Below are 22,498 nucleotides of genomic sequence, written 5' to 3'. Positions count from 1 at the left end.
GGCTTAAAGACAACAAAGTCAAGGTATTGGAGTGGCCATCACAAATCCATGACCTCAACCCCATTGAAAATTTGTGGACAGAACTGAAAAAGCATGTGCGAGTATGGAGGCCTCTATCTCTACTCAGTTACACCAGCTCTGTCAGGAGGAATGGGCCAAAATTCACCCAACATATTGTGGGAAGCTTGTGGAAGGCTACCCGAAACGTTTGACCCAAGTTAAACAATTTAAAGGCAATGCTACCAAATACTAATTGAGTGTATGTATACTTCTGACCCACTGGGAATGTGATGAAAAAAATAAAAGATGAAATAATTCTCTACTATTATTCTGACATGGCACATTCTTAAAATAAAGTCGTGATCATAACTGACTGAGTTTAAATGCATTTGGATAAGGCATACGTAAACTTCTGACTTCAACTCTATTTACAAAAAAATATATGGGGGATTGGAAATGATGCAGACAATTACGCTGATGGAATCCATAATCTATCTGCAATATTAAAGTTGATCTCCCGCAAAATAAAAAATCCTAATAACATCAGAAACATTTGGAACATAAGTAGGTTACACCGAACATTGTGTGACAAAGAAGAAGCTGACCAGGAGATGGCATTTACAGTTATATATTAACCTTCTAGTTTGCTGAAGATATGATGACAATGAGTTGAACCTCACATGTGCAATATGAAAATATCTAGATCATTGTTACAAAACCTGTGGACTCTTTGCACATAATAATTATGAGCTGTCCAATTGAATGTTCTGTGATAATGATAATACAAAATCAAGTCTCTTTTTCATGTTGTTCATTTTATTTTCTTCAGACAACCTCACACAACCAATATTTCAACAACCAAAACAAACCACTAAACCATTAGAAGTCTTAACTCTGAAAATAAGACAATATTTTTTTCTCAAACATGTACAGTGCTACACATATACACACAAGATGGGAAGATTCAGAAACAAACCACTTTAATAGAAATTGGAGCTTGGGAGTATAGAAAGACAGATATAATACCACACCAAGTGATCCAGGCCGATTGGTAGAGCATATTTACAGACATCCCTTCAATTTACTATATAACAACAATAATGTACATTGCAGATTTTCTCTTGCTTTGGTTTTACATTTGTGTACATACAGTATTGATATGAGTCTGTATTGCACTTGGTATAACGCTTAAACTTTTAGCGATTTGGACTAGCTCCCTACAGGATGGAGTCACTGATAAGTAGATTGCTCTTAGATGTAAAGCCTCATATTTAGGGGACTTTGAGCAGTTCTGGACCGGCACAACATCAATTGCTGTGAACTCCGTGAAAGCTCTGGTTGTCACTCTTCTCATGCCGCTCTCCGCCCTCAGCTGACCTGCAGTATGTGAAATTGCATGTGAAACGGAGAGCCTAGCGATTGCAGATAAAGCAGTCTCATCTCGCTGTAATGTTCTCAGGTGGATTTAGAGCTCACAACATGAAAAAATACAAAATTATTTTGTAGAATTGAAACGATGTCACTTTCTCTTGGTCACATAGGGACGAATCACTTTGTGCTTAAAGCTGGCGTCACGAGTCTGCTGGAATTTGAATGGCGTCTCTGCGTCTCTCAGAGGATGTTGGGGTGAAAAGTCTCTGTCGTCAGTTATTTGAAATGGTGCCAATTTTGTATGATCATATTTATTTTAGTTATGTGAAATCTTAGAGTAAGTCGTTTATAATTTCATTGTTACTATATTTTGAAAGCATTTCAATAATTAAAATCCATATTCCCCCACTTTTGTTGAATAGGAAAACAAATACACACACACACATATATATATATGTATATATATGATGTTTCATATTTGCACTGTACTTGAGCTTGTATCCTCAGCTTGTATTATTGTATCCTCCTCCTTGTATCCTCAGCTAAGCATTAGCTGGTATTGTTTATGGCCCTCTCATGATAAATAATTACTTTTGGGTATGTCTATTTAGACGGAAATCTACATTTTGACATTACATTTAACAGGTTTTAAGAAATAGAGACAACTGGTTGACCACCATGTGGAATGTTGTAAACTACAACTCGTACAATGCACTGCTTTTATGAGAGCAGTGACAGTATGAGGTCAGATCAGCATAGAAATAATGGACCATATCAGCCCTAGATACTATCATCATATAGTGTTTACTGGCCTCATTTCAACAGTCTTATCTTAGGGCTAGATTCAATCTGTATCGCAGAAACAAATTTAAGGGTAATTTCCGATTGAGCCGACATACAGCGTTTTCCGTGAACACAGTCTCCGTGAAAGCGGGAACATTGCCTTTAAATTTCGAGCTATAATGCGGATCTTCCACAATAATTCTTCGATATGGATTGAATTCAACCTTTAATGTCTCTGCATATTCATGACCCCACAGATAGTGTTGGTTGGGCTCCTCATAAACTTGTCTCTCCAGTCTTGCCTGGTGACCTGCCCCCTGTGGGGGTGACCTGAGTTGGTCTATGCTCCCCCAGGATGGCAGCGATTAGAGCCTCTGGGGCTGAGACCCCGCCTCCAGGGGACACAGGGCTGCGGGGGGAGAGCGGGCTGATGGGCGATGGCAGGGTGTCCTGGGGGGACACCAGGCGCTCCTTCTTAGCAGCAGAGCAGGACGAGCGGCTGCTTGGGAGCCCCTCTAGGGGACGAGGGTGCAGGCTGAGGCTCTGCAGGGAGGGCATGGGGGTGTTGGAGTGAGCAGGACTGTGGCTGCGGCGGTGGCGATGGTGGTGTTTTATTTTTCCAGGGCTTGGGCTGCGGGAGCTAGCAGGGGCCAGCAGGACCAGTGTGCTGTCATCCTCCGAGCTGACGTCAGAACTGTCTGAGCGGCATACTGTTGTGGCTGTCGGGCTGCGCACAGGAACATGGATCTACAGGAGATGGAGGAAGTTTGGGTAAGAGAAAAGTGTGGTAGGGAACAAAATTAGGAGAAAAGTAGAAATATCCAGCAGAACTGAATGGCAGACAGCAACTGCTTTATTCTCTGTTCATTGAACAACACAGGAAGGAAAACGTCAGGAAGGGTCCTGACCTGAAAGGGCGATGTCACACCGATAATAGTGTTCATGTTATTACTGTAGAAACCCAAAATGTATTCCCCTGCATCCCTGGGTAAATCCTCCTCTGTAAATGTCACCTGAAAGAAAGGGGAAGAGAGTGAAGAAAACTACAAATAGAGAAAATGGAAACATAGTCAGTGGATGTGTGGATAAATGTTTTCTCATCTCAATGGATATCTGAGGTTGAGTTTGTGGGAGTATGTTTGTCAGGCTTTGTGTCATACCTGTGACCCATGATCTGCTTTGGCCCACACATATGTTACATAGTCCTTGTGATGTTTGAACCCAACCTGTGTAGACAAATCACAGACTTCAATTGACCATGGAACAATTATGCATAGCCCTAATAAACTATAGATATTGTGTGAGAGAAAATATAAAATCTCACTGACTTGAAGTTGAAGTCACAGTTACCTTGTATATTGCAACCCAGTCCCATGAGCTGCGCTGGACATTGGACATCACAGTGAATCTGACTGTAGCATCAGAAACCTTAGTCCACTCCTTCACATACTCTAACGTTACAAGAGGAAGGTCCACTTTAAATGGGAACTGAGGGAGAGAGCATGAGAGTGAAAAATAAACAGAGATAGAAAGATCATTTCAGAGGGTGATTCTTATGTGATGACTTTCTAAGGCTATAATGTAACAGTAAAGGTTTTTCACCATATCTGGATAAACATCAAACACTGTGACTGCTGGGGTGAGAGTCCAGGGGTCACAGGGAGGTTGGACTTACATGTAATGAGAAGACAGCAGAGACAGGCTTGTGATCGCTGCAGGTGTAGCCCATGTGACTGCGGTAGGAATGTTGCACCACCTTGGTTGCCCCACCCAGCCAAGAGGTCAGGCCATGCTGCAGCGCAGCATTGTGGGTAGGAACAGGGGAGCCCGTACAACGCAGACGCCACAGGATACGGTCTGTCCATGCTGGCTTTCGCTTCTTACTGCTGTGAGAGGAACAGAGAGAGATAAGTGGGAATTGGAGGTCAGTGAATCCGTCAATAGAGGTGTTAATATGAAACCAATAACTTGACAATTGATTTTGCTTCACTCATTATGTCTAAGGCCTAGCTACAAGGTCTGTAACCTGATTTGATGTGTGCATAAATGTGAGAATTAAGCGTATGTAGGTGTTGAATGCATGCACCCAGGATACAGAAACCTTACCTTAGGTTCAGGGTCACCTCAGTCATGACTCCCATGGTCGGCCAAGCTGATTAGTATACGTTCAAAGTGGTAACCCAAAATAAATAAAAACTACAAAGAATGTATGAATGTTTACGTATATATGTATACATGTATGTATGTATGTATGTATGTATGTATATATATATAGATATATATTAACCCCAAAAATATATGGGGGATTGGAAATGATGCAGACAATTACATTGATGGAAGCAAGAATCTATCCGCAATATTAAAGCTGATCCAACCCCCCCCAAAAAAAGAAAACTACAGAGAGGCACGCCTAAAATAAAGAGGCTAACTAACACAAAACAACACCAAACACTGACAGGCTGAGAAGCATCTGGTCACACACACACACACATCATCCTTATTGCTCACACCCGTCAACTTCTCCAGGCTTCCTGGCAGAGCACAGCCCTTGACCCGGTTGGTGCTGCCACCTGGGGATGGAGTGTGGACGTGTATCCTGGTGGTGCATTGCCTAACTGTGTCCTAACACTAAACTACACCCTATATCATAGCAAGTCATTAAAAAGGGAGCGTCACATCAATCACAAACCATTTATTGCTCTACACAGTATCACGTACCTGGTGTCGTATGTGTGTGTCCCCACATCAAACTTATATGTGGGGGGGAATTTGAGAGGGCCTTCTAAGAAGCCGTCTAAGATGGACTCACTGTTTTTGGCTATGTTGAGCTGCAAAACAAACATGTGAGAATGAAGAGAAAGAGAGCAAGGGAAAGAGAGACATAGACAATACAATTGAATCATCAAAATAGTTTGCTTGACTTGATGCAGCCACTGTGATTGAATATTATTGGGTGTAGGTTCATTTTTGTTGGTGCTATAGCTATCTCTGCTGATAATTAACCAACAGTCATTATTTTCAAAGATAAACATGACTTCCAGTTGGTACTCTGTTTTCAAAGATAAACATGACTTCAATTTGGTACTCTGTTTTCAAAGAAAATTGCATTTGGACTCTTTTTTTTAAATGTCAAATAACTGACAGATTTCTCACCTGGTCTCTCTCCCACAGCAAAGGTAGTTTATTGCTGTCAATGGCACTCTTCACCACATGAATGTCATAGTCCTCTATGCGGAAGTTAAGATCTCCAAACCAGAACACCACGCTGGGAAAAGAACACAGGACCATTTCACCACTCTATGAGCCAACAACTGATCATCAGAACACCAGGCTCAAAGGTGTCGCCGGAGGGTAGGGCTGCCGTCTTATAGGCTCTTAAGCAACCATGCTATTTTGTTAGTTTTTCTGCGTTGTTCGTAACTTGTTTTGTACATAATTTTGCTGCTACCGTTTCTTGTGACCGATAAAAGAGCTTCTGGACATCAGAACTGGGATTACTCACCTCAAATTGGCCAAGGAGTTCTTCTTCAATGAGTCGGACGCGAAGGATATACTACGGACACCCGACCAGACCCAGATCCCTGTGATTCGCTGGAAAAGGAAACGTAGGTTTCGCGGAAAGAGATCAGGATGCCTTCTGAGGATCAGGCGACGAGTGGCTAATCTGCCCTTGCCTTCCACTATGCTAGCTAACATTCAAATCGCTGGAAAATAAATGGGACGAACTGAAAGCATGCATATCCTACCAACGGGACATTAAAAACTGTAATATCTTATGTTTCACGCAGTCGTGGCTGAATGACGACATTAAGAACATACAGCTGGCAGGTTATACACTCTTTCGGCAGGACAGAACAGCAGCCTCTTGTAAGACACGGGGCGGTGGCCTGTGCATATTTGTAAAGAATAGCTGGTGCATGATATATAAGGAAGTCTCAAGGTTTTACTCGCCTAAGGTAGAGTATATCATGATAAGCTGTAGACCACACTATCTACCTAGAGCGTTTTCATCTGTGTTTTTCATAGCTGTCTACATAACACCACAGACCGAGGCTGGCACTAAAATCGCACTCAATGAGCTGTATTCTGCCATAAGCAAACAGGAAAATGCTCAGGCGGCGCTCCTAGTGGCCGGGGACTTTAATGCAAGGAAACTTAAATCAGTTTTACCTCATTTCTATCAGCATGTTAAATGTGCAACCAGAGGGGAAAAATTCTAGACCAGCTTTTCTCCACACACAGAGACACGTACAAAGCCCACCCCCCCGCCCTCCATTTGGCAAATCTGACCATAACTCTATCCTCCTGATTCCTGCTTACAAGAAAAATGAATGCAGGAAGCACCAGTGACTCGATCTATAAAAAAGGGGTCAGATGAAGCAGATGCTAAACTAGAGGACTGTTTTGCTAGCACAGGCTAGAATATGTTCCCGGGATTCCTCCGATGGCATTGAGGAGTACACCACATCAGTCACTGGCTTTATCAATAAGTGCATCGAGGACATCGTCCCCACAGTGACCGTACGTACATACCCCAACCAGAAGCCATGGATTACAGGTAACATTTGCACTGAGCTTAAGGCTAGAGCTGCCGCTTTCAAGGAGTGGGACTCTAACCCGGAAGCTTATAAGAAATCCCGCTATGCCCTCCGATGAACCATCAAACAGGCAAAGAGTCTATACAGGACTTAGGAAAAATCGTACAACACCGGCGGATGTGGCAGGGCTTGCAAACTATTACAGACTACAAAGGGAAGCACAGGCGAGAGCTGCCCAGGGACACAAGCCTACCAGACGAGTGAAATCCCTTCTATGCTCGCTTCGAGGCAAGTAACACTGAAACATGCATGAGAGCATCAGCTGTTCCGGACGACTGTATGAATCAAGCTCTCTGCAGCCGATGTGAGTAAGACCTTTAAACAGGTCAACATTCACAGGCCACTGGGCCAGATGGATTACCAGGACATGTACTCCGAGCATGCACTGACCAACTGGCAAGTGTCTTCACTGACATTTTCAACCTCTCCCTGTCTGAGTCTGTAATACCAACATGTTTCAAGCAGACCACCATAGTCCCTGTGCCCAAGAACACTAAGGTATAACCTGCCTAAATGACTACCAACCCGTAGCACTCACGTCTGTACCTATGAAATGCTTTGAAAGGCTGGTCATGGCTCACATCAACACCATTATCCCAGAAAACCTAGACACGCTCCAATTTGCATACCTAATCCAACAGATCCACAGATGATGCAATCTCTATTGCACGCCACACTGCCCTTTCCCACCTGGACAAAAGGAACACCTATGTGAGAATGCTATTCATTGACTACAGCTCAGCGTTCAACACCATAGTGCCCTCAAATCTCATTACTAAGCCTAGTGATCCTGGGACTAAACACCTCCCTCTGCAACTGCCCCCAGGATGGAAGGGTAGGTAACAACACATCCGCCACGCTGATCCTCAACACGGGGGCCCCTCAGGGGTGTGTGCTCAGTCCCCTCCTGTACTCCCTGTTCACTCATGACTGCACGGCCAGGCACGACTCCAACACCATCATTAAATTTGCTAATGACACAACAGTGGTAGAGCTGATCACCGACAACGATGAGACAGCCTATAGGGAGGAGGTCAGAGACCTGACCATGTGGAGCAAGGACAACAACCTTTCCCTCAACGTGATCAAGACAAAGGAGATGATTGTGGACTACAAGAAAAGGAGGACCGAGCATGCCCCCATCCTCATCGACGGGGGCTGTAGTGGAGCAGGTTGAGAGCTTCAAGTTCCTTGGAGTCCACATCACCAACAAATTAACAAGACAGTCGTGAAGAGGGCACGACAAAACCTTTTCCCCCCAGGAGACTGAAAAGATTTGGCATGGGTCCTCAGATCCTCAAAAGGTTTTCCAGCTGCACCATTGAGAGCATCCTGACCGGTTGCATCACTGCCTGGTATGGCAACTGCTCGGCCTCTGACTGCAAGGTACTACTGAGGGTAGTGCGTACGGCCCAGTACATCACCGTTGCCAATCTTCCTGCCATCCAGGACCTCTATACCAGGCAGTGTCGAAGCAAGACCCTAAAAATTGTCAAAGACTCCAGCCACCCTAGTCATAGACCGTTCTCTCTGCTACCGCACGGCAAGCGGTACCAGAGCACCAAGTCCAAGAGGCTTCTAAACAGCTTCTACCCCAAGCCATAAGACTCCTGAACAGCTAATGGCTACCCAGACTATTTGCATTGCCCCCACCCCACGCTGCTGCTACTCTGTTATTATCTATGCATAGCCACTTTAATAACTCTACCTACATGTACATAATGACCTCAATTACCTTGATACAATTACCTCAATTACCCCCCGCACATTGACACATTGATTCTGTACCGGTACACCCTGTATATAGTCCCGCTATTGTCATTTACTGCTGCTCTTTAATTATTTGCTATTCTTATCTCTTAATTTTGGGGGGATTTTTTTAAAACTGCATTGTTGGTTAAGGGCTTGTAAGTAAGCATTTCACTGTAAGGTCTACCTACACCTGTTCTATTCGGGGCATGTGACAAATAACATTTCATTTGATTTGATAATTATGACCAGGAGTATTTCCTGACCACACATGACCTGACCACATGAAAAAACTATTTGATTTGGAGAAAAAAACGTGTGAAACTTTACTTGAAACCCAGTTTTATAGCACGTTATGACACGGGCATAACCATGTCATAATCTGTCATAATATCGTTCTAACATTGTCATGACATATTTTTACACATATATTGCATTATTTTACACCTACATAAGAGTGTCAAAACCCATATTTATTCAAATGATTTTTTTCAATTGAAAGTTTGTTTCTTAAATCATTTGTTGTTGTAATTAATGTTTTTTCGTCATATTTTAAATAACTTGTAGAAAATACACTTTATGACACTGTCATGAAGCATTATGACCATTCTGTGTCACTTTACTTAAACTAAGAAAATACACTTTATGGCACTGTCAAGAAGCATTATCACATATATCCTCTCTCGGTTTCTTCCTAAATTCCTGCCTTTCTAGGGAGCTTTTCCTCGTCACCGTGCTTCTACTGTACATCTGCATTGCTTGCCTTTTGGGTTTTTAGGCTGGGTTTCTGTATAAGCACTTTGCGACATCTGCTGACGTAACATTTATAAATACATTTGATGCTCTTATGTCAGTCATCAGTCAAAAAGAGGATGTCTTGTCCTGCTCCTGAAATATACTCCTGTATTCATCCCAGTCATCAGCAACAGTACATTGGGGTAGGTGAATGTCTGATATCAATGGGGTGCGCATATACAATGCTAATTTAATATGGTCCGAAACATAATAATGATATAACATAAACATACTGTTGACATGTAGGATGTGGTATAATGGAATGTTTTGCCTTGTGTGGTAGGTTATGTGGGTTTTACACTCTTATGTAGGTGTCACTCATAACCAGCCATATAATAACTACTGTGCTTGGTTTTGTGGGTTTTGACAGTCTTATGTAGGTGTCATAACCTGCCATAAAAAATGCAATATATGTCACAACAGGTCTAAATATATGCCATGACAAGTTATGTCAGCTTTTATTACATGGTGATGACTGTGTCATAACGTGTTATGATGCTGGGTTGTCAAGTAAAACGTCACCAAAAAAACTCCCATAGGTGGTCAGGTGGGATAAACTCCTGGTCCCAGACATACTGTTTACATCAGGCCTCTCCAATCAAAATGACCCACTCGTGGTCCAGCACACCCGAGGCGGTCCCGCCCTCAAACTGCTGTTGCTGCAGAATGCTTCCAAAGTCCTCCATGCGCTGCTCCAGGTTCCGCATGTGAGCCGGAAGATGACAGTTCAGGAAACACACCGGGTGGCCGAACATCGTCATCCTCGCACTTACACCCCCTTTATTACCCTGGGGGAGGGGAAGAGAGAAAGAGTATGAAAATGTAACACACACTGATGGATAAAAGATGGATGCTCTACCAGCCTGTAATCAAACATCCACTGTGATAAGGATGAAAGGACAGATGGCATTTTGGTATCGTCTGCATCAAAGAGCCAGACAGTCCTGCTGCACTGACCTCAGGGAGAAGGAGACTGCTCCGGCAGCCACAACTGATGCTGACATCAACACACTCAGGAAGGTCATGCACGCACACGCATGCACACACACACACACCTCTTTTCTCTCTCCCTGGCATATTAACATATTTTGATGCAATTTAAAAGCGACAGTGCATTCCGAAAATATTCAGACCTCTTAACTTTTTCCATATTTTGTTAGGTTACAGCCTTATTGTCACGGCTTTCGTTGTGGGAAGGAGGAGTGGACCAAAATGCAGCGTCGTTATGATTCATTTTATTTAATAAGGAAACTATACACAATTAAACTAACAAAATAACAAACGTACGAAAACCGAAAACAGCCCTATCTGGTGCAAAACACAGAGACAGGAACAATCACCCACAAACACACAGTGAAACTGGTTCCCAATCAGAGACAATGACTAACACCTGCCTCTGATTGAGAACCATATCAGGCCAGACATAGAAATAGACAAACAAGACATACAACATAGAATGCCCACTCAGATCACACCCTGACCAACCAAAACATAGAAACATACAAATAAACTATGGTCAGGGTGTGACAGTACCCCCCCAAGGTGCGGACTCTGGCCGCAAAACCTGAACCTATTGGGGAGGGTCTGGGTGGGCATCTGTCCGCGGTGGCGGCTCCGGTGCTGGACGTGGCCCCCACTTCACTGTAGTCCTCCCCCACCTTGTCCGCTTCCGTGACCTCCTAGCCACGGCAACCCTACTAAATAACACGGGACAGAGGGGCAGCTCGGGACAGAGGGGCAGCCCGGGACAGAGGGGCAGCTCGGGACAGAGGGGCAGCTCGGTACAGAGGGGCAGCTCGGTACAGAGGGGCAGCTCGGTACAGAGGGGCTCTTCAAACTCCGGCAGCAGCGCTGGACAGGCGGGAGACTCCGGCAGCAGAGGAGAGGAGGAAGGCTCTGACAGATCCTGGCTGACTGGCGGATCTGGAAGAGTCTGGCTGACTGGCGGATCTAGAAGGGTCTGGCTGACTGGCGGATCTGGAAGATCCTGGCTGACTGGCGGATCTGGAAGAGTCTGGCTGACTGGCAGATCTGGAAGAGTCTGGTTGACTGGCAGATCTGGAAGAGTCTGGTTGACTGGAAGAGTCTGGTTGACTGGCGGATCTGGAAGAGTCTGGCTGACTGGCGGATCTGGAAGAGTCTGGCTGACTGGCGGATATGGAAGAGTCTGGCTGACTGGCGGATCTGGAAGAGTCTGGCTGACTGGCGGATCTGGAAGAGTCTGGTTGACTGGCAGATCTGGAAGCGTCTGGTTGACTGGCAGATCTGGAAGAGTCTGGTTGACTGGCAGATCTGGAAGAGTCTGGTTGACTGGCAGATCTGGAAGAGTCTGGTTGACTGGCTGATTTTTATTTCACCTTTATTTAACCAGGTAGGCTAGTTGAGAACAAGTTCTCATTTACAACTGCGACCTGGCCAAGATAAAGCATAGCAGTGTGAACAGACAACACAGAGTTACACATGGAGTAAACAATTAACAAGTCAATAACACAGTAGAAAAAAAAGGGAAGTCTATATACAATGTGTGCAAAAGGCATGAGGAGGTAGGCGAATAATTACAATATTGCAGATTAACACTGGAGTGATAAATGATCATGTACAGGTAGAGATATTGGTGTGCAAAAGAGCAGAAAAGTAAATAAATAAAAACTGTTGGGATGAGGTAGGTGAAAATGGGTGGGCTATTTACCAATAGATTATGTACAGCTGCAGCGATCGGTTAGCTGCTCAGATAGCTGATGTTTGAAGTTGGTGAGGGAGATAAAGGTCTCCAACTTCAGCGATTTTTGCAATTCGTTCCAGTCACAGGCAGCAGAGTACTGGAACGAAAGGCGGCCGAATGAGGTGTTGATCTGGAAGGGTCTGGTTGACTGGCGGATCTGGAAGAGTCTGATTGACTGGCGGATCTGGAAGAGTCTGGCTGACTGGCGGATCTGGAAGAGTCTGGCTGACTGGAGGATCTGGAAGAGTCTGGCTGACTGGAGGATCTGGAAGAGTCTGGCTGACTGGAGGATCTGGAAGAGTCTGGCTGACTGGAGGATCTGGAAGAGTCTGGTTGACTGGCGGATCTGGAAGAGTCTGGCTGACTGGAAGAGTCTGGTTGACTGGCGGATCTGGAAGAGTCTGGCTGACTGGCGGATCTGGAAGAGTCTGGCTGACTGGCGGATCTGGAAGAGTCTGGCTGACTGGCGGATCTGGAAGAGTCTGGCTGACTGGCGGATCTGGCTGCTCCATGCTGACTGGCGGCTCTGGCGGCTTCTTGCAGACTGGCGGCTCTGGCTGCTCCATGCTGACTGGCGGCTCTGGCTGCTCCATGCTGACTGGCGGCTCTGGCTGCTCCATGCTGACTGGCGGCTCTGGCTGCTCCATGCTGACTGGCGGCTCTGGCTGCTCCATGCTGACTGGCGGCTCTGGCTGCTCCATGCTGACTGGCGGATCTGGCTGCTCCATGCTGACTGGCGGCTCTGGCTGCTCCATGCTGACTGGCGGCTCTGGCTGCTTCATGCTGACTGACGGCTCTGGCTGCTCCATGCTGACTGGCGGCTCTGGCTGCTTCATGCTGACTGGCTTCTCCGGCTGCTCCATGCTGACTGGCGGCTCCGGCTGCTCCATGCAGATTGGCAGCTCTGGCGGCTTTTTGCAGACTGGCAGCTCTGGCTGCTCCATGCAGACTGGCAGCTCTGGCAGCTCCTTGCAGACTGGCAGCGCCTTGCAGACTGGCAGCTCCTTGCAGACTGGCAGCTCCTTGCAGACTGGCAGCTCCTTGCAGACTGGCAGCTCCATGCAGACTGGCATCTCCGGCTGCTCCATACAGACTGGCAGCTCTGGCTGTTCCATGAAGACTGACATCTCTGGCTGCTCCATGCAGACTGACAGGGTGGTGACCAAGAACCAGATGGTCACTCTGACAGAGCTCCAGAGTTCCTCTGTGGGGATGGGAGAAGCTTTCAGAAGGACAACCATCTCTGCAGGACTCCACCAATTAGTTCTTTATGGTACAGTGGCTAGACGGAAGCCACTCCTGAATAAAACGCACATGACAGCCCGCTTGGAGTTTGCCAAAAGGCACCTAAAGGACTCCCAGACCATGAGTAACAAGATTTAACTCTTTGGCCTGAATGCCAGATGTCACGTCTGGAGGAAACCTGGCACCATCCCTACTGTGAAGCAAGGCAGTGGCAGCATCATGCTGTGTGGGTGTTTTTCAGAGGCAGGGACTTGGAGACTAGTCACGATCGAGGGAAAGATGAACAGCTCAAAGTACAGAGAGATCATTGAAGAAGTCCTGAGCACTCTAAAGCAGGTTCTCAGACTGGGGCAAAGGTTCACCTTCCAACAGGACAATGACCCTAAGCACACAGTCAAGACAACGCAGGAGTGGCGTCGGGGTAAGTCTTTGAATGTCCTCGAGTGGCCCAGCCAGAGCACAGACTTGAACCCGATCAAACTTTTCTGGAAAGACCTGAAAATAGCTGTGCAGTGACGCTCCCCATCCAACCTGACAGAGCTTGAGAGGATCTGCAGAGAAGAATGTGAGAAACTCTTCAACTACAGGTGTGCGAAGCTTGTAGCATCATATCCAAGAAGACTCAAGGCTGTAATCACTGCCAAAGGTGCTTCAACAAAGTTCTGAGTACAGGGTTTGAACACTTTTATAAATGTGATATTTAAGTTATTTATTTTTTATAAATTTGCCAAAATGTCTAAAAACCTATTTTTGATTTTCATTATGGGCTATTGTGTGTAGATTGCTGAAAAAACAACAACAATTTAATACATTTTAGAATAAGGCTGTAACATAACAAAATATGGAAAAAGTCAAGGGGTCTGAATATTTTCCGTTTTTGGACTCTACATTTAACAACAAGCTCCTATTTTAGAGCAGGGGTTGCCAGGGTGACACTCACCCAGTAGCCCCCGAGGCCTGTGCGGGTTTTCTCTGTCTGCAAACCCCTCAGAAATGGAAGATGACAACATTTTGAGAACACCAGCAACAGCACCCCCTGCATACGCTGGGACGTCACCTACAGCGATAGATGGGGAGGTGAGAGCGAGAAAGAGAGAGGGAGGGAGAGAGAGAAATAGAGTAACTGTATCCACAGAGATTGAGACAGTGACTGGCCTGGCACAACATTGCGAGTTAACTCTTTACTGACCAGCACATATCCAAATCGGCTCAGTGTCTCCATGCAGAGTTCACTCCACTGGTCGGTAAAGAGAGCATCCTTCAGCCGCTTGTTAATCATAGAGTTCACTTCCTGTAGCCTGAGTGGGGAGGAAGAGAGGAAGAACAACTCATAACTCAGTGGGAGGAGAAGAGGAATAAGGAGAATGTTTGGATGATTAGATGAGGTGACATCAGTAGCAGATGAGAGATCAGAACAGTGATAGAGGTATGATGGAGGAGACATTGAATGCTGGCATCGTTTTGATTGGAGCAGAAGCTCACCCAATGATAAACATGTCTGTGCTCCCATCGCCAGCATGCGGCCCAAACAGAGAGGTGATGTCATCAGGAGGAAGAGCAGAGCCCACATTCCATGTGACAATGTGAATCCTATCAGAGGATGACACAGGGGGTAATGCACATCCTACATTATCAGTAAAACTACATACATTAGTTAAACTTTACATACACTACATGCCCAAAATGATGTGGACAACTGCTCGTCGAACATCTCATTCCAAAATCATGGGCAGTAATATGGAGTTGGTCCCCCCTTTGCTGCTATAACAGCCTCCACTCTTCTGGGAAGGCTTTCCACTAGATGTTATAACATTGCTGTGGGGACTTGCTTGGGCGATTAGGCCTAGCTCGCAGTCAGCATTCCAATTCATCCCAAAGGTATTCGATGGGGCTGAGGTCAGGGCTCTGTGCAGGCCAGTCAAGTTCTTCCACACCGATCTCGACAAATCATTTTTGTATGGGGGCAGCTCTAGCAGGGCAGAGTTGTTGGAAAGGAGGCATCCTATGATGGTGCCACATTGAATGTTACTAAGCTCTTCAATATAGGCCATTCTACTGCCAGTGTTTGTCTATGGAGATTGCATGTCCGTGTGCTCAATTGTATACACCTGTCAGCAATGGGTGTGGCTGAAATAGCCGAATCCACTAATTGGAAAGGGGTGTCTACATACTTTTGTAGTGTAGATTTGCAATCATAACTGTGTAGTAATGTAATTATTATGTAATAATGTATAGCTTAATGTTAAGTGTTGAACCCATACTGTACTCTTACTTGACTCAAAATGTCAAGTGACCAGTGAACATATAGCCAATCCCTTGACACTAGGGTAAATGGAGACTATAAACTGCACCTACAGGAACAATCCAATCTAATATCAGTAAAAGTGATATTAGTGGTTGTGAATGAACAGAAGGGGAGAGAGAGAGAGAGAGAGAGAGAGAACTGTCTGGGACCTCTGTCAAGAAAATGTGCAGCCTGTATGCATTTTGTCTAGTTCAGATGGTTCTTACTGAGATGTATGGCATTTGATTCATTTGACACATTCTGGCTCATATCAACCCATCATCCTGCAAATGGCTTCTATACCTGAGGCTGGGTTCTGCCTAGCTCGTTTGCCATGCCAAGGACGGAAAGAGAGAATAATCTCCATGGAGACAACAACATGTTACTGTATTTAGTCAGGGAGTAGAAAAAAAACTTTAGAACAAATGTAATATACGGTGGGCATGCTACTGAAATAGTACTTGGCGTCATCATTCGTGATCTGTCTCACCTGAAGCCGTAATCTGTTTCTCCTTCAGTCTTGTCAGTCTGTAGCTGGTTCTTCACAGCGCCCCCAGGGGATCTGGTCCCCTGGGGTTGTGGACTGGAGCCTGGTTTGGGGCTGAGGCTGGATGGCGGGGTGAGGCAAGGCTGAGGCAGGTTAGGCTGTGGGATGAGGTAAGACTGGCTGGTGTAAGGCTGAGTGCTATGAGGACTCTGAGGACTGCGGGAAAACTGGGAAGACTCTGTGGGGGACTGGGACAGGGAGATGGGGCTGTGTGGTCCAGGAATGCGGTTTGGAATAAAGGCCTTATCCTTCATATCAACCTCTGGACCTCTGGAGGAATTCAGTGCAGTAGGTCTGGGACGGCTGATGTTGACTGGAACTGCAGCACTGGACCCAGGCTGTACATGCTCCGGCCTCACCGGGTCTAGCATCTCACGTGCACCTGAGGCCTGAACTGGACCCATTCCTGGGAGTTTCCCAGATGCCACTATGGGACAGGTCATAGAGGCGTCCCAGGCTGTTGGCTGTAGGGGTAGAGCAGGTCCTGGAACAGCATTCAATCCAGGTTGTCTAGAGACTCTTGCTGGATCTATACTGCTTTGTTTCTGCTGCATTTGATCCATCAACCTGATTAGTAACCACAAATCATGTGGAAGGGATGGGAGAGCATTTGTTAGATAAAGAGATTGAACAGATGGGAGAGCAATTACAAGAGAGAGGAATGTGCAGTCTGCTGAGCTGGTTGTGTAACCGATGCAATTGTAGAATGAGAAGATGAGAGACCTGTGTTTGTTTTTCCTTCACAACCCCTTCCCTCATCCCCCTCTGGTCACAGACGGTCTCCATCTAACACCGAACCCTGTGGCCTGACTGGGAGGGAGAATTGGCATGGAGCCAGAAGGGGGTGAGGGAACTGGCTCACACTGAGTACCTGTCCACCTCCTGCCCCCCAGTCCTGCCCCCCAGTCCCCAGACATCACAGCTGACATCATAACCATACTAAACCATAGGCAGTCGGTGGGAACCAACTTTCTACCCAAATCCATGTCTACTTTCCTGTTGCTTAGCAACACATTTCAGTCCCCTAGTCCAACCCCCTTTCTATCCCACTACTCCCTGCTCCATTCCCTCCTTGCATCTTCCCTTTCAACTACTGTATGTTATGGAGGGGAAGGGTGAGCTTTTCTACTCTTCAAACTAATCTATCGTGCCCCTCTGCCTCAGAAAATGCAGGTAGAACAATGTATATCTCTAACACACTCGAACACACACTATGTGTGGCAGCGAGATAGTCTCAGACAGAACACTAACCCACTGCAGCAGTAGATATAGCACAAGAACACAATGGGTCACATGACATTAAGTAGGCTACATAGTAGCCCTCACTCTATGAGAATCAGCCTATAAGATGCCAGTGACAGCAAGAACAGCTCACTTACCAAAACATATTGTTTGTCCACCGACCTCCATAAATTAAATACCTCCCCTGATTTATTCATGACATTCAGAGTGGCTCTGGAAACTGAAGGGTACATGTGACCACTTGAATTTGCAAGGGTAGCCTAAACATAATAGATTGTGGTTGTGGTCATGGAAGGCATGTCACTGTCAATAATGGGGCGGCAGGGTAGCCTAGTGGTTAGAGCGTTGGACTAGCAACCGTTGGACTAGCAACCGAAAGTTTGAATCCTTGAGCTGACAAGGTACAAATCTGTCATTCTGCTAGCTGAACAGGCAGTTAACCCACATTCCTAGGCCGTCATTGAAAATAAGAATTTGTTCTTAACAAATTAGTAAAAAAATAAAATAAAGCAATATATTGGCCATCACAAATGGTGCTGTTAGTAGCTATATACATGTTGATTCAGCCATTGAATGGACAGCCATCAATCACATGACACCAATCATTACTATGTGAAGACTCAATAGCACATTGAAGCCAAATGGTGTTGGTTAAGATGGCATCTCATGGATACATAACATGCACAGCTTGAGGTACTCCAGGAAGTGCCATTGCAGGCTAGCTCAGTGCTACCCTTTCTCATTGAGTAACTCAAGTTGAAGGTGGCTGGGGTACTGCAGGCTGCTATTAGCAATTCAATAATCCTTATAATTTATTTTGTGTGCAATGTTGAAATAAATCGGTTGAAGAACATACATCTGGTGTATTAGAAGCAATTACGTACCATGATTGTCTTTGATTCTTTTTTTTCCCACAAAGATTGCCATTTTCCCATTCACTAGTACCGTGGTCGGCCTTGAACATCCGTGGCTTCAATGAGAGGGAAGCCACGGAAGCCCTCATTCTCCCCTGGAAGCCCTCGTTATCCCCTAGTTTCAGAAGAGGTGGAGTCATATAGGTGGACTACAAGTGACCTACAGCAGCTGTAGGAAAGCCTGTCCCTTTAAGAACTCAGTGATGATGTCACAGCTATCACAAGCTGGTAGAGTGTTTAGTTCATTACCAAGCAGAGCTTGCCACCTACAGCAGTGAACACAACTCTCAGTTTTGGACATTATTTATTTTCTGACCAATGTATTCATCACTGTGCTTGAATACCAAAACTGTAAGTAAGGTTTATGTTTTCCCCCTGTTTTACTGACGAAGTTGTAAATAGTTTAAGAATATTTTCGTCATTATTACAGCATTATGTGTTTCATTTTTTTATGCTGAATGTGCCTTATCTTAGTATTGATGCTTATTATTTTCAGACCACATCTTGTATGGATAAATGGACAGTTAATTGGATAATCAAATCTGAATGACATGGCACAGAACTGATATTGCAGACAAAATCCTGAGAAAATCCAATCAGGAAGTGACTCTTATTTTGAAACCCCTGTCTTTCTATGCATCCCTATTGCCCATTGTAAGGGATATCAACCCGATTCCTTTTTCCGTGGCTTCCCTACGGTGTCTATAGCCTTTAGACGTAGTTTCAGGCCTTTATTTTGAAGAATGAGCGTAAACGACTACATTGCGTAAGTGGCCAGCTGAGGGCTCTGAGTGATTCTTGAGCAAAAGACAGAGGTAGTCATTGTTCCTCTCGCCCCTACTGAAAAGCCAATTGTCCTGGTTGATATATTATCGAATAGATATTTGAAAAACACCTTGAGGATTGATTATAAAAAACGTTTGCCATGTTTGTCGATATTATGGACATCATTTTTTTCAGCGTTGTTGTGACCACTATTTCCGGTGGATTACTCAACATAGGGTGACCAACAAAAGGAGGTATTTTGGGTATAAAAATAATCTTTATGTAACAAAAGGAACATTTGCTGTCTAACTGGGAGTCTTGTCAGTGAAAACATCCAAAGATCATCAAAGGTAAACAGTTAATTTGATTGCTTTTCTGATTTTTGTGACAAAGCTTCCTGCTGCTAGCTGGACATAATGTTATGCTAGGCTATCGATAAACTTACACAAACGCTTGTCTTGCTTTGGCTGTAAAGCATAATTTCAAAATCTGAGATAACAGGTTGATTAGCAAAAGGCTAAACTGTTTCACTATATTTTACTTGTGATTTCATGAATGAATATTTTCTAGTCATATTTTTGGACCATTGCGCTATGCTAATTAGTGTAGTTGATGACAATACTCCCGGATCCGGGATGGGTAGTTCCAAGAGGTTCTCCAATCAACATTAAAGAATCCTAAACTGAGGAACTGTCTCTCTCACCATCTCTCTAATAGGAGTACAATCTCCATAACTTCACCTACTCAATCACTGAATAAATTCCAGAGGCATCATCCTCTAATTCATGGTCCTTAGAGTTGGATTGAGTAAACCACCTGAAGATATGGATCCGACACATACGGACCCATCCAATAAAGACATCCCCTAGCTCACCTGGGCGATTATGCTGTTGAATATCTCCCCACCACTCAGGCACCCCCATCATTAGGACGAAGGAGTAGTCGAGCGGACATCCGATCAGAGAGGGGTGCTATCAGGTCCAGATAAAGTGCCAGCTTATCAGTGAGCTGCTTCCCAGATCTATCCCACTTCCAAGCAGCTATGTTGGAGGAAAGAATGAAGCTCATGGAGTTTAATGACCTACAACGCCGGCGAGAGCAAGATCACAACGTCAACGTCGTGACGACGCATAGCAGCCGAAGCCAGAGAAGCTCAGCGACAACAGGAAGAAACTCAGCGTCGACAGGAGGAAGCTCATCGGGCCGGAGAAGCAATAGCTACACAGTTGAACAGGCAGCGGCATCTACAGAAGATAGCTAATGAGCTAGATCTAGCCAAGCTTGTCACATCCTTTCTTAAAGAAAGAGTTGAAGGCGTTGATGCAGCCAGAACCCAGTTGACTCAATCAGAGCAGAGGAGCCCCTCACCAGCACTGTCTGATGAATCATGTGTCAGCTTTGCGCCTATCCCACTCACACAACCACAACACGCCAACCGAGGAGAAAGAGGCGGAGCCTATGAAGACTCACATCATCTTTCCCTGCCTACCCGAGGCACTCATCAGCAGCTCCTGTGAGTCTGCACCCTGCTCCAGCTCCCACGTTTACGCACCCTGCTCCAGCTCCCACGCTTACGCACCCTGCTCCAGCTCCCACGGTTACGCACCCTGCTCCAGCTCCCACGGTTACGCACCCTGCTCCAGCTCCCACGGTTACGCACCCTGCTCCTGCTCCCACGGTTACGCACCCTGCTCCCACGGTTACGCACCCTGCTCCAGCTCCCATGGTTACGCACCCTGCTCCAGCTCCCATGGTTACGCACCTTGCTTCAGCTCCCACGGTTACGCACCCTGCTCCAGCTCCCACGGTTACGCACCCTGCTCCAGCTCCCACGGTTACGCACCCTGCTCCAGCTCCCACGGTTACGCACCCTGCTCCAGCTCCCACGGTTACGCACCCTGCTCCAGCTCCCACGGTTACGCACCTTGCTCCAGCTCGAATGGTTATGCACCTTGCTCCAGCTCCCATGGTTACGCACCCTGCTCCATCTCCCATGGTTACGCACCCTGCTCCATCTCCCATGGTTACGCACCCTGCTCCAGCTCCCATGGTTACGCACCCTGCTCCAGCTCCCATGGTTACGCACCCTGCTCCAGCTCCCCGGGTTACGCACCCTGCTCCAGCTCCCCGGGTTACGCACCCTGCTCCAGCTCCCATGGTTACGCACCCTGCTCCAGCTCCCATGGTTACGCACCCTGCTCCAGCTCCCATGGTTAGGCACCCTGCTCCAGCTCCCATGGTTACGCACCCTGCTCCAGCTCCCATGGTTAGGCACCCTGCTCCAGCTCCCATGGTTACGCACCCTGCTCCAGCTCCCATGGTTACGCACCCTGCTCCATCTCCCATGGTTACGCACCCTGCTCCAGCTCCCATGGTTACGCACCCTGCTCCAGCTCCCATGGTTAGGCACCCTGCTCCAGCTCCCATGGTTAGGCACCCTGCTCCAGCTCCCATGGTTACGCACCCTGCTACAGCTCCTGTGGATCCTTACCCAGCTCCAACTTCCGTGGTTCCGCACCCAGGATCAACACCTACGGCTTCATACCCTGGACCAGCATCCGCAGCGCCATATCCTGCACCAAAATTTACACCATACCCTGTTCCAGGTGAACCCTACTTAACTGTGGGACAAAGCATACCTTATCCAGTCCCAGCAGCACCAGGCTTCCATCCAGGTTTAAGCATGCCCTATCCCAACCGATCAGCAAAAGTAATGCCACAGGCTGTTCAACAACTTAACCTCAATTCTAAGCCTGAGACCTTCACCCTCAGGACAGTTCGACAAGACGTTGTGCAACTGCAAGGTGCCTCAGTTACCTTTGACGTGTTTCCCCTGCTCAATCCTTTCAAGAAGTATCAGATATGACCGCAGACAACCTAGGTCTTTCCAAACACTCCCACCAAAAGCAATACGACCACCTCCATAAGCAGCCTTTGCCACGGGTAGCCCAAGCTCAAACTCTGCTGCTGATTGGTTCAGACATGCCTCACCTCCTGATACCCATACAGCTACAGTGTACAGGCCCGCCTGGTGGACCCATTGCCGTCCACGCCGATCTCGGCTGGTCCTTGCAAGGCCCTACTAGCTTAGTCCACACAGCACCAGCGGATTAGGTTTTTTACATAAAATATATTTGTGGTCATATTTGCAGGGAATATAACAAATTAAAGGCCTATTATTATTGTTAAAAATGTGTTTGTGAAAAGTAATGTCAAATTGCTTAACACCATTGTACTTCCAAAACTGTTATTTATTTTTGGAAGAAAATTATCTAAAAATAAATATTCTCTAAAAATAAAGGAATTAAAACAATTCACGGACCACCTGCAGTACCCCCATGGACCACAGGTTGGAAACCACTTGACCTAGAGATTATTTTCTACTCAACTGTCACATATCAGAGATGACATATGATCTATAATATCACTTGATACAGGTCTACTCAGCCATGCACCTCTTTGCTATGGCACGCTGAACTATGA

General features: G+C 46.1%; 1 protein-coding gene across 1 annotated transcript; it reads right to left on the bottom strand.

Annotated features, from left to right (window-relative positions):
- Nucleotides 1–806: 806 nt before the first annotated feature.
- Nucleotides 807–16,657, bottom strand: LOC135517875 (inositol polyphosphate 5-phosphatase K-like). The gene is made up of 12 exons (XM_064942549.1): nucleotides 16,038–16,657; nucleotides 14,746–14,853; nucleotides 14,453–14,561; nucleotides 14,204–14,320; nucleotides 9,909–10,084; nucleotides 5,308–5,419; nucleotides 4,873–4,982; nucleotides 3,830–4,040; nucleotides 3,505–3,642; nucleotides 3,315–3,380; nucleotides 3,063–3,167; nucleotides 807–2,901 (listed from the first exon to the last, which is right to left on the bottom strand). The coding sequence occupies exons 1-12, from the start codon at nucleotides 16,655–16,657 to the stop codon at nucleotides 2,431–2,433; spliced, it is 2,343 nt and encodes a 780-aa protein (XP_064798621.1). The 3' UTR covers nucleotides 807–2,430.
- Nucleotides 16,658–22,498: the final 5,841 nt, after the last annotated feature.

The sequence above is a fragment of the Oncorhynchus masou genome, chromosome 28, assembly GCF_036934945.1.
Source record: "Oncorhynchus masou masou isolate Uvic2021 chromosome 28, UVic_Omas_1.1, whole genome shotgun sequence".
In the NCBI taxonomy this organism is placed as follows: Eukaryota; Metazoa; Chordata; class Actinopteri; order Salmoniformes; family Salmonidae; genus Oncorhynchus; species Oncorhynchus masou.
Note: the sequence above shows the minus strand (reverse complement) of the source record. Positions and strands in the feature narration are given on the sequence as shown.